This window comes from Equus quagga, unplaced genomic scaffold (assembly GCF_021613505.1).
Source record: "Equus quagga isolate Etosha38 unplaced genomic scaffold, UCLA_HA_Equagga_1.0 HiC_scaffold_687_RagTag, whole genome shotgun sequence".
Lineage (NCBI taxonomy): Eukaryota > Metazoa > Chordata > Mammalia > Perissodactyla > Equidae > Equus > Equus quagga.
This window is the reverse complement of record NW_025794400.1, coordinates 1-13482: the sequence shown is the minus strand read 5'-3', so window position 1 is coordinate 13482 and position 13482 is coordinate 1. Positions and strand designations below refer to the sequence as shown.

Sequence of the window (13482 nt, the reverse complement as noted above, 5' to 3'; positions counted from 1 at the left end):
GCTCTTTTTGTCTAATCCTCTTATATGATTTTACCAACATTCTAGAATAACAATAAGTAACGAACTTCATGTGGGGCATGTTCGCCTAAATTCTTTCTCTATTGATCTCAAGGGGAGCTCCAGAGGTAATATTGCAATAGTCGGTGAACTCTCTCTACTATCCTGCCCTGCCCTCATTTGACTCCTGAGCAAGTGGTACTCTGTCAAAGGTGGAATACTCTGTTTTCCGTCTTTCCTGGGTGGGCCCAAGAAACGCTGTGACTTTCGTAGTCTATCTAGCTTTTGTATCACTGTTTGGCTGAGAGAGCCAACATTTACAAGTTCCCACATTCTAGTCAAAAGGGTAATTTACAACTTATTTTAGGTGTTCAAAGGAAACACTTAATCATGATGAAATATTGGGCTTTAAAGCAAATCAGAATAAATTGCAAAGGATTGAAGAACCACGGTATACTCTCTCTCCACAGGTGTGGGAAGCTAGAAATCAGTTTAAAAGGAAAAGTAATCAGAAAATCGGCAACGTCTTTGAGATTCAGCAATACACTTACGGAAAAATGGAAGAAATAAAAGTCAAACCAACCTCTTCTTGGGCCAAAAAAAGAGGAAATTAGAATATACTAACCGTAACATGAATATTAACCTTCAAGTTGCTGGAGGAAAAGGGATTCACTCATCTTAGTTTTTTAAATTGCTGGTAATCCTCCTTTAAGTTGATGCAAGAGGCCGTTGACAAAGAAATAACAGGCCAAAATGGACTCATTTGCCCTCAGGACAACAAACCAAAACTTAATTGCAGTTTTAACGTCTTCCACGAACGTGGCCTTTCAATAGTCAATCTGAAATTTCCTGTTTAGCACTGGTGAGGCAATCTATACCATAAGACTCCTGCCGTATGCCCTTCCCCTAAAAAGAAGATGACCTGGCCTGAAACAATCCTTTTGTTCCTTCTGGTAATAACTTCCCCGCCCCACATTTCTGCCTATAAAATCCTTCCATGTCGTACAACTTTTCAGAGTACCTCTCTACTTACTAGATGGGATGCTGCCCAGACAATGAATCACTCAAAAAAAAGCCAATTAGATCTTCGAGTCATCAAGCACCATTTAGAACCATCGTTTCATGGTGGCGCAGAAAAGAAATGATGACTCTCCAGAAACCAAACTTGAAGTTCATGGAAGATGGCGATCTAAGTGACAGACAATTCAAAATAGCTGTCACGAAGAAACTCAACGAGTTACAGGAAAACTCAGAAAGACAATTCAGTGAGCTCAGGCATAAAATTAATAAACAGAAGGAGTACTTCACCAAAGAGACTGAAAGTATAAAAACAACCTGCCGAACAGAAGCTCTGGGCTGAAGAATGCAACAAATGAGACGAAGAATAAAGTAGAAAGCCTTGGAAATAGAGCAGACCACATGCAAGAGAGAATTAGCGAGCTCAAAGATAGAAATCTAGAAACCCTTCAGGTGGAGAAGGGGAGAGATTTAAGATTTTTTCAAAATTGAGAAATTCTATGAGAAATATATGACTGAATCAGGAAACGCAACATAAGGATAATGGGTATGCGAAAAGGAGAAGAGAGAGAGAAGGGAGCCGAGAGCTGATTTAAAGAAACAATAGCTGAGAACTTCTCAAACCTGGGGAAAGAACTGGACATACATGTACATGAAGCTAATAGAACACCTAATTACCTCAATGCAAAAAAGATCTTCTCCAAGGCGCATTATATTAAAACTGTAAAAGTCAATGACAAAAAAGAATAAGAAGGGTGGCTAGAGACAAGAATATAATAACTTACAAGGGACTCCCATTAGGCTATCAACAGATTTCTCACCAGGGACTTTACAGGCCAGGAGAGAGTAGAATGACATATTGAAAATAATGAAGAGTAAAACTGTCTGCCAAGAATACTCTACCCAGCAAATTTACCTTTCAAATATGAAGGAGAAATAAAATCTTTCCAAGACAAACAGAAGCTGAGGGAATTCATCGCCACTAGACCTGCTTTATAAGAAACCTTGAAGAAAGGTCTCCCACTCAAAACGACGGCAAAGAGATACAAACTTTTAAGCACGGTGATAGACAAATAGAATCAGAAAATTGCAACTCTATAACTGAATGGGTTATCAAGAAGTTAATGATAACACAAAGGCTAAAGGGAAAGAAAGCATTAAAAACAACAATAACCACTTTAATTTGGTAACAAACTTACAACACAAAAAGGGATAATTTGTGACAACAAAAGCATAGAAGAGGAAGAGGGAAAGGATGGGACCTGCATAGGCAGATGGAGATAAGATGTCATCAGTAGAAAAAGGACTGTCCCATCTCTCAGATATTTTATACAAACATCATGGTAAACACAAAACAAAAATTCAGAGCAGAGTCACAAAACAGAAAGACGGAGGAAACTGAGAAACACGTCACAGAAAACCAAGTGAAATATAGAACGACAAGAAAACAAAAGACAAAATGGCAGGATTAAGCCATCATAGATTAAAGGTCAACAAGCAATAATCAACCTAAATGTAAATCGATTGAACTCACCAATCAAAGGACACGGATTAAAAATAAGACTCAAGAATGTGCTGCCACCAGGAGACCCCATCTCAGCTCCAAGCATTTGACAAGATCCAACACCCGTTATAATAAAAAAATTCTCAATAAAATGGGTGTAGAAGGAAAGCACCTCAACCTAATAAAGGCCATATATGACAAACCCATAGTCAACATGATATAAAATGGTGAAAAACTGAAAGCCATTCTTTTAAGAACAGGAACAAGTCGAGGATGACCACTCACACCACTCTTATTCAACATAATATGGGAAGTCCTAGGCGGAGAAATTAGGCAAGAAAAAGAAATAAATTGTATCCAGGTTGGAAAGGAAATAGTAAAACTATCACTGTTTGGGAATGACATGATTCTATACAGAAAACCCTAAAGAATTCACCAAAAAACCTTTAGACGTCATTAAACAAATACAGTAAAGTTTCAGGGTACAAAATCAAAGTACAAAAATCAGGAGCATTTCTGCAAACTAACAACAAAATAGCAGAAAGACGTCAAGAGTACAATCCCATTTACACTTGCAACAAAAAGGATAAAATACCTGGAACAAACTGAGGAGTTGAAAGACCTACCCACCGGAAAACAGAAGACATTGCTGAAATGGAAAGATATTCCGTGCTCATAGGTTGGAAGAATTAACACAGTTAAAATGCCCATATTACCTAAAGCCATCTACAGATTCAATGCAATCCCAGCAGAATCCCAAGGACATTCTTCACAGAAATAGGAGAAAGAATCCTAGAATTTCTATGGAACAAGAAAAGACCCTGAGTAGCCAAAGCAGCCCTGAGAAAAAAGAACAAAGCTGGAGGTACCACACTCCCTGCTTTCAAAATATGCTACAAAGCTCTAGTACTCAAAACAGCATGGTATTGGTAACAACACCAACACGGATCAACGGAACAGAACTGAGAACCCAGAAATAAAACCACACGTCTGTGGACACGAATCTTTGACAAAGGAGTCAAGAACATGCAATGGAGAGAGGAAAGTCTCTTCAATAAATGGTGTTGGGAAAACTGGACAGCTGTATGCAAACGAGTGAAAGTAGACCATTATCTACACCATACGCAAAAATGAACTCTCAATGGATTAAAGATTTGAACGTAAGACCTGAAACCATAAATCTCCTAGAAGAAAACATAGGCAGTACGCTCTTTGACAACAGTCTTAGCAGCATCTTTTTGAATATCATGTCTCCTCAGGCAAGGGAAACAAAAGAAAAAGTAAACAAATGGGACTACATCAAATAAAAAGCTTCTGCATGGCAAAGGAAGCCATCAACAAAATCAAAAGACAACCTACCAATAGGGAGAAGATATCTGCAAATCGTGTATCTGATAAGGGTTAATATACAAAACAGATAAAAAACTCATACAACTCTGTAATGAAAAAGCAAGCAACGTGGTCAAAAGACGGGCAGCAGATATGAACAGACATTGTCCCAAAGAAGATATAAAGCTGGTCAACAGGCACATGGAAAGTTGTTCAACATCACTACATATTAGGGAAATGCAAATCAAAACTACAATGAGATACCATGTCACACCCCTCAGAATGGCTATTATTGAAAAGACAAGAAATAACAAGTGTTGGAGAGGATGTGGAGAAAAGGGAACCCTGATACACTGCTGGTGGGAATGTAAAGTGGTGCAGCCGCTACGGAAAACAGTATGGAGATTCCTCAGAACATTAAAAATAAAACTACCAGATGATCCAGCTATTCTACTTCTGGGTATTTTCCAAAGAACATGAAAACACTAATTTGAAAACGTGTGTGCATGAAAACACTAATTTGAAAAGACATATGCACCCGTATGTTCATTGTAGCATTATTCATGACAGCCAAGACTTGGAAGCAGCCTAAGTACCAATCAACCGATGAACAGATAAAGAAGATGTGGTCTGTAGACACAATGGGATACTACTCAGCCATACAAAAGACCAAGTCCTGCCATTTGTGACAACATAGATGGACCTTGAGGCAATTATGCTAAGCGAAATAAGTTAGACAGAGAAAGACAATTACGGTGTGACTCCACTCATATGTGGAAGATGAACAAACAAACATAGATACAGAGAACAGGTTGGTGTTTACCAGAGGGGAAGGGCGTGGGAGGAGGGCAGAAGGGGTAAAGGGACACGCGGGTACAGTGATGGACGGCAACTAGACTTTTGGTGAACACAGGCAGTCTACACAGAAGCTGAAATATAATCATGTACACCTGAAATTTATGTAATGTTATAAACCAATGTCACCTCAAGAAAAACGCAAAGACTAAACCCTGGAAAAGAACAAAATCGTATCGATTAGAGTCAGTTTGGCTATTAACTTTGCTTTCTAGGAGCTTAGATAGGTCTTTTTTCTTGAACTTTTTGACTTAGTTGTTTTGATACTGTGTTTGGGTCCTCGCTTATCTTTTTGTTTTCTTTCAGTTTTATTGAGATATAATGGACAAATGACATTTTGCAAGTTTAAGGTTATGTTCTTAAACGAATTTCGTAATATGAGTAATGTCGAAAAAGGTTTGAATGGGGTATGTTTGTTTTCCCTTGATTTGATGCTTATAATTTGTCCTTTAAGCAGTGGAGTCCTTTCCCTTAGTTTGTCCTTTCAGTCACCCCACACCCTTAGATCCTGATTGCTCACTAGGTGGCTTTTTCCCTCAATAATCAACTGAAGTGAATCATCACACGTACTCGTTTCCCCTTCTGGTCTTCAACATCAAACCCCAGTTTTCCTCTCCTTCCTGAATTTCCTGTGTGTCAGTCATCCTTGAGCTCCAGTCTTGACTCCACAACCCAATACTAGTGCATTTTAAATTTGGTTTTACTAAGTCTCCTATTTGATTTTTGAATTTATAAATGCAAAGCATCCAATAAGCAATAAAAATACCCTCATGGATTTGGTTTCTTAAAAGCACTTCTCACATAATATGATTTGGATGAGAACAGGATGCAAGAAGAAGTTTGGAAAGACGTTTGTACATCATGTGAGCAAAGCCTGGAATACTCATGTGGCAACAATGAGCATGATAGAAATTCAGTGTCTTAGTAAAAAACCGTTTTTCAAACTGGTCTGCAGTTGTGCCTGTGAAAACGCACAGGGCACTACAGCGAGCTTTCGCTTCCAAAATTATGTTCCAGATGTGCAGGTTCGTCTCGAGGCACGGCCCAGAGATTTGCTTGTAGTTCATTTCGTGGCAGGTTTTCCTGGTCTCCTTGGGAATCAAACTCTTTTTTTGAATGTTATTGTAAGATTTGCCTAACATTCCAGAAGAATAACAATTACTATTCGTGGTGAGGGAGCTCGTTCATCTTAAATTCTTATTCTCATGATTCCAAGGAGAGCTCTTGATGTATAAGGGCCCATCAGAGTTCCGCATTGGTCGGGAAAAAACTAGGCTTTTCTACCAACTCCTTGATCAGGCACTGGCCCCGTCATAGTCACAGCCGAGTTGCTCAGGAAAGCTCTCTCTAGTACCCTGGCTCGCCTGTTCTTTGTCTTGAGCTCGGGGGGCTCTGCCAAAGTTAAACAGTCTTCGTGTTTTGTCTCCCCTGGAGAGTCCCGTCCGTCTTCTCTGGGGCCCAAATAAAGTTTTGTTCCTGTCGATTATCCAGACATTTTCTCATTGTTTGACTGAGAGTGACATTCTTTACAGGTTTCTACATCCTAACCAACATGGGAAATTGAAACTTATTTTAATAGTATAAATGGAATACTTAACAAAACTGAATAAATATTGGGGTTGAAAGCAAATCACAAGACATCTCTAAGGCTTGAAATTACGGAGTATCTTCTCTCTTCACAGACATAGGAGGCTGGAAATAAAAATAAAAATTAAATTGCTCAACACTCAAATAGTTGTGGAAAATGACAAGGGTGGGGTCACATCACTTCCCTTAATTGGTCACCAATGTTCTCTTAATGTAATGGAAGAGGCAGGAGATATGCCCCCATTTACTACAAAATTCATATCTCCTATGGGTTGACTTGCATCCCCCTGGAAGTCTTATGTTGACGTCCTGATCCCCAGGACCTCATATGTCATCGTATTTGAAAATAGGGCCTTTACTGAGGTAATCAAGTTAAATTATGTTCATTTGGGTGAGCTCTATTCCAAAATAACTTGGGTACCTATAAAATAGGGAAATTTGGAAACTGAAACACGCATATAGAGAGGAAAATGTGAAGACTCAGAGAGAGATGTCCGCCATCGACAAGCCAAGGGGAGAAGCCTGGACCAGACGCTTCATTCACATCACTCTGATGGAACCAACTCAGGTGACACCTTGATTTGGACATGGAACCTCCAGAAGAGGGAGACAGTAAATATCTGTTGTTTAAGTCACCTAATCTCTGGCATTTTCTGCAGCAGACATAGAACACTAATAAAATATTCCTAAATGACCATGATTAAAAAGGTACAGCCCATCAAACAAAGAAACAAATAGCAGGCAGTGAATCACACCCCTTTCCCTCTCAGTCACCAACCTGAACATCCCAGGAAGACACTTAGTGGTTTGGCTCAGGACACCTCGCACATCCGGACGATGCTGTGGCTCAGCGGCTGCAGGTCTCTCATTGGCCGACCCCAAACAGAGTAGGGCTTGAGTCTCTCTGATGGGACACTCCCATCGTCCCCATGATGCTGAGTTGCAAGTCACGGAAGTTGGGGTTTTCGAAAGAAGAGATTATAAGCTTGGGAAGAATAGAATCAAATAAAGTTAGAAAGTTAAGAGTAGTAACTATAGTTTCTAAGGAACCTGGAGTAGCTGTTGTTTCTTGAAGTTTTCATTTAGTAATTTCTGTACTGTGTTTGGGTCCACGCTTTAAATGAATTCCGTAACACGGGTAAGGGTGAAAAAAGCTTTCATGGGCTATGGTTGTCCTACTAATAGTATTTTCCCCAGGTCGGGGCTTATAACTTGCTATTTAAGCAGCGAAGCCTTCTCCTTCAGTTCGTTTTCAGGGAACCACACCGTTAGATTGTGATTGCTCATGAGGTGCCCCTTTTCCCGCCATCACCCACTCTTGTGAATAATCACATGAACTCACGTCCCCTTCCAATCTTCAGCATTAAACCCTATTTTTCCTGTTCACCTCACAGATTTCACGTGTGTCACCCAACTTTAACCCTCCAGTCTTCACTCCTCAGAACAATTAGGGTGCATCTTAAATGTTGTTTTACTAGTGGTCCTGTTTGCTTTCTGAATTGACAAATGCAAAACCCCCAAAGCATCATAGAAATGTCCTAATGCATTAGATTGCTTAACATGATTTTTTACATAACACCATAGGTAGGAGACCAGCTCGCAAGAGTGACTTTCGGAATGCACCTCTGTGCCATATTGACAAACACTGGCATTTTGAAGCAGCACCCACTAGCATGACAGAAATTACGTGACTTAGTGAAGTGCCCTTTTTTCGAACTGGTCCAAAGTTGTTTCTCCGACAAGGCACATGGCTCTGCACAAGAGCCTTTAGCATCCAAAATTCCGTTTCACGTGTGTGCAACAATTACTAGGCACCTCAGAGAGGTTTATGCTGCACTTGATTTTGTGGTAGTCATTCTTGGCAACTTGTGCCGCAAGCTCTTTCTTCAAATCCTTTTATAGGAATTTTCCAACACTCCCGAAGGATAATGAGTAACGAACTTGGTAAGGGGCTTCTTTGTCCTCAATCCTACCTCTACTGATCGCAAGGGGGAGCTCTGGAGGTAATACTGCCCCCCTTCACGCTTGCAATGCTTAGCGAAGCTCTCTCTAGTGTTTTGACCTACCCTCAGTTTCCTTTTGAGCAACTCGACCTCTGTCCAAGGTGGAATACTCTGAGTGTGGATCTTTCCAGGGAAAGTCTTCCCTCTCTTCTGATGGGCTCAAGGAAGGTTTTGATTTCGGTAGCTTATCCAGCTTTCGTCTCCTTATGTGGCCGAGAGTGGCAACCTTTAGCGGTTTCTACATCCAAATCACAAGGGTCATCTACAACTTATTTTAAAATGTAAATGAAGCAATGAACAAATGCAGTGAGGTATTGGGCTCTAAAGCAAACCATACTTAAATACAAAGAATTGAAGTCCCGAAGTGTGTTCTCTGTCCACACGTGCAGGGTGTTTATTAGATACGGATTAAAGAGAAGAGCAACAAGAAAATCACCAGCTACTCAACTTTTTTCAATATGCTTATAGGAAAAGGAAACCAATAAAAAGCCATTGGCCAAGAAGAAGATGCACAGGAAATTAAATTTATTTTGCACTATCATAAACATCAGCATTCAAACCCCTTGAGGAAGAGGAAGGCGTCATTTTAGTTCTCTTATTTCCTGACCGTACAGTTCTTAAGTTGGTAGAAGAGGCTAGAGACACATCCCACTACCAGCTCCGGATGGTATGCTTAAATCGTCATGATCAAAAACAAAAAGGAGAGCCAGCCTGATGGCCTAGTAGTTAAAGTTTGGCGCTCTTACTGCTTCGGCGGCCCGGGTTTGCTTCCAGGTGGCGGAACCACACAACCCCTCTGCCAGTTGCCATGCTGTGGCAGCAGCTCACATAGAAGAACTAGAGGACTTACAACTAGGATGTACAAGCGTGCACATCTTTGGGGCTTTGGGGAGGGGGGGGGGGAAAAAAAGAGGAAGACTGGCAACAGATGGCAGCTCAGGGCAGAGCTTTCCCTGCAAAAAACAAAGAAACAAAAAAACCAAAAAGGAAACAATAAAAAAGAGTCAAAGAATCACATCTACTTCCTCCTCAGACTCCGTGCTTATTGCCACAGGAAGGCTGTTGGTTCAGCCCTAGTCACTCCATCACCTTCCGGGCCAATGGCTGTAGCTCACGGGCTGCCAGTCCTTCATTGGCTATGCCACTGGACAGTGGGGTTTGAGCAGCTCTCATGATACAGTCCCATCATCCAAGAATGATTGCAAGCCATGATGGATTGTGTATTAAAATTGTTAGATTATCAAGTGGAAAAGAACAGAAAGGGATAAATCTGAATGATCTGAAACAGTAATTTCAGAAATCACGTAATCGGAAAAGTGAATTGTTTTTTGAAGTTCTTATTTAGCTATTTCCGTGCTGTTTGGGTCCTAATTTATGTAATTACGTGAATTTCTAACATGGGGCATGTAGAAAAGTGTATTAGGGATGTACTGATTCTTTTCTCATCTTTTTCACATTACGTGTTGCCATATCAACATGAAGAACCCCGGGATAATCCCACTGTCCAATCATGGAAGAATTAGAGTGAAAACGTTTTTTCCTTTTCCTCCCCAAAGCCCCACTACATAGTTGAATGTTCTGCCTGCAAGTCCTTCTAGTTCTTCCATGTGTGCCAGAGACACAGCACGGCAACTGACAGAGGGCGTGGGGTGGTTCCCCACCCGGGAACCGAACCCGGGCCTCGAAGCGGTAAGAGCGCCGAAATTTAGCTCTTACGCTAGCCCATCAGGGCTGGCCCCAGAGAGTGGAAATGTTTTAAAAAATTATGATGGGGACAATTTTCACCTCACAAATCCCTATAAAGTTAAACCTAAAAAAAGTAACAAAAATGACGTTTAGAAAAGCTATTTAATACAATATGGTTATGGACAACGGCCCGTTTTCCCTCGAACAAATGCTACCACAGATATACTAGAGTTGATGATATTTAGTTACGGGTTTAAAAAAATGCTTTAACTATCGGCAGAACGCCACAAGACCCAACTACTAGCCCTTTTCGAGCTACAGCTCTTTTCCTGCCAAGCCAAGTGGCTCTGAAAAGAGCCTTTGGGTTACGATGCTCAGGTGCTCCTGAGGCAGCTCAGCGGCGGTTGGTGTACCTAAGGACGGCCTTGCTGGCCTCAGACACGGCGTGCTTGCCAAGGTCCCCCGGCAGCAGCAGGCGCACGGCGGTCTGGATCTCTCTGGACGAGATGGTGGAGCGCTTGGTGGAGCGGGCCAGGAGCGCGGCCTCGCCGGCGATGCGCTCGAAGATGTCCTTCACGAAGGAATCCAGGACGCTCACGGCCTCCTGAGACAGGCTCAGGCCCTCGTGAACCCGCCTCAGAACCCTGGGGAAATAGGTGGCGAAACTGTCGAGGCAGCGGCGGCGGTGGCGGCGGGGCCTTGGCTGCTTCTGCTTCGGGCTCTTCGGGTCGGCTTCCGCGGGCTCCGTGGTGCCCAGGCTTTCCTCAGAGGAAGGCTCAGCGACAGGCTCAGCCATGTCACAGGCGGTGCCAGGGCAGTCTCCAAGGAAGGAGAACGGCGGCTCCTGAGGGACGGTGGCCCTTTTATAGAGCCGCCTCTCTGACGTCACGGGCAAGCTCCCTATCTGATTGGATAACATGCAATCCAGGGAGCCTGCCTTAAGGTGTTAACATTTTCGTTGTGTTTTTCTTCTTGGACCAATGGCATTTTACGTGTATAATTTTTCTAAAAATATATTGCTTTTTTTAATGAAGTTGATAATTTTCTAATTGTTTCCTTTGTAAATTGATTTCTAACTTCATACTCTGTGAAGAGGGAACATATTGTGGGATCTCAATCCTTTGAAATATATTATAATTCTCTTTGAAGCCCCATATTTTATCACAATGGTTAAGAGTTTCATTTGAATCTTTATAAGAAGTTAAAACACCCCCTTTCGATTTGGATTTAAAAACCTTTAAAGGTTGCCACTCTCAGCCAGACAATGAGACAAAAGCTGGAGAAACTACAAAATCAAAACATTTGTGAGCTCAGCAAAAGACAGATAAGCGTCTCCCAGAAAAGACTCCCACGCCGAGTATTCCACATTACAGGGCACCACTTGCTCTAGAGAAAAACGGGGGCAGGTCAGGAGAGTAGAAAGAGCTTCATTGAGAATTGCAAACATGAAGGGAGCAATTTTACCCTCAGAGCTCTCTTTGATATCGATAGAGATTGGACTTAGGACAAATAAGCCTCCTCATCAGGGTTGTTACTTACTATTATTCTCGAATGTTAGAAAAACTTTACAAAGCACTTTTTTAAAAATGAGCTAGCTGCACAACACACCTAGAAAATCTACCACGAAATCAAGTGCAAGTCGATTCCTGTTTGTGGCTCCTAGAACTTGTCGTATACACCCGAACAAAATTTTGAAAGCCGAAGGTTCTCTGCAGAGCCATGTGCCTTTTCAGGAAAACAATGATGCACCGCTTACAACAAGTGCACTTCACTGAATCGCTTAATTTCCATCAGGCTAATTTTGCTGCTTCATAATCTCAGCGTTTGAAAATATCAAAAACTTCTCTTTTTCCACAGTTATTCTTGCACACTGGTCTCATACATATCACGCTATGTGAGAGGTCATTGTAAGGAAAAGAATCCATTAGATACTTTGAATGCACTTTGCTTATTTCACGTTTGTAATTTCAGAAGTTAAATGGAAGCATTGGTAAAAACAACAGTAATTATTCACTTCAGCGGATGGTTGAGGAAAATCGGGAACCCAGGGAGCCAGCACCTTGCAACGGTGTGGTTTAATGTAAAGGTAAATTGAGGCAAAGGCTTCACTGCTTAAATAACAAATTATAAGCCTCAACCCAGGGAAAGTAGTGTTAATAGGATAAGCATACCCCATTCAAGCTCTTTCCACCATTACTCGCGTTAAGAAATTCATTTAAGGCGGGGGGAGGGGCAAACACAACACAGAGCTAAGTAAAGCAAAAAGTTCGAGAAACAAACCTATTCCAGGCTGCCTATAATCTGAAGGTTCTATTATAACTCACTCAGATGACCTGATTCTATCCAGTGTTAAATCCTTTGTTTTGGAAAACGCAAACCTTCATGACTTGCGCCTGGGAGGGGATGCTGGGAATGTCCAATCAGAGAGGCTCAAGTCTCACGCGGCTCTGAGTCAGCCAATGAGGGACCCGCAGCACTGAGCCACCCTCATTGGCCTGATGTGCAGTCAAACATTCCCCACCGAACCAATCGGAGTCCTCCTGGAATCTTCAGCCTTGGTGACAGACAGGGTAAAGAGTGTGATTATTTGCCTGCTGTTTGTTTCTCTGCTTGATTGGTTTTATGCTTTTCATCAAGGTTACTTAAGATACGTCAATGTTTTAGAGCAGTTATACAAAAATGCTAGAAGTTGCGTTCTTAAACTACGTATATTTGTTTCTCACACTCCTGGAGGCTCGAAGTCCAAATCGAGACGTCAGCAGGGTTGGTTCTTCTGAGTGGTTCGAATGAAGGATCTGTTCCAGGCCTCTCTCCTTCCTTGTAGATGGGGGAAAAAAATCTCTCTCTATTTCTCCACATTTTCCTCCCTGTGTGCACGTCTCCTGCCTCTTGCCTTATATTAAAAGAACAAGGGTGACTGCTTACATGAAATAAGGTAACCCCTTCCCGGTCGTTTTCCACAGCTATTTGAATGTCGAGAAATTTATTTTAGTATTTTATGTCTAATTGCTGTTTCTCTGAAGGGAGCATATACTCTGTGATTTCCAATCCCTGGAAAATATTATGATTGCTTTCAACCTAAATATTTTAAAAGATGTTTAAAGTATTCCATTGGTACTTTTAAAATAAGTTGTCATTTTCCCTATTGTGTAAGACATAGGAACGTGTAAAGTATGTCACTCTCGGCCCAACAATAATTTAAATCTAGATAATCTACAAAAATCAAACTTTTCTTGAGCTCTTTGGGAGAGAGACGGGACTCTCCAGGAGACCCAAAAGACAAAGATTATTAAACATGGGCAAAGTCTCAGGAGCTAAAGAGAAGAATGGGCGAGGGGCAGGCCAGGAAGCTAGGGAGGCCTTCCCTGAGGAGTGCGGGCAGAAAAGGGGCGATGCCTTTTCAAGGAGGAAATACAAATGTCTGTGCTTTTTGATCCGAGGTAGAAGAGTTCTGATGGGCCATCAGACCTCCAGAGCTCTCGTTGGAATCACTGGAGGCAAGAT

General features: G+C 41.7%; 1 protein-coding gene across 1 annotated transcript; it reads right to left on the bottom strand.

Moving 5' to 3' along the window:
• Positions 1-10372: 10372 nt before the first annotated feature.
• Positions 10373-10774, bottom strand: LOC124232511 (late histone H2B.L4-like). The gene has a single exon (XM_046649473.1). It carries the CDS (start codon positions 10772-10774, stop codon positions 10373-10375), a length of 402 nt encoding a protein of 133 aa, XP_046505429.1.
• Between the last annotated feature and the right edge of the window lie 2708 nt (positions 10775-13482).

Coding starts and splice junctions, on each gene's coding strand:
- LOC124232511 (XM_046649473.1), bottom strand. CDS start 10,774: ATGGCTGAGCCTGTCGCTGAGCCTTCCTCTGAGGAAAGCCTGGGCACC.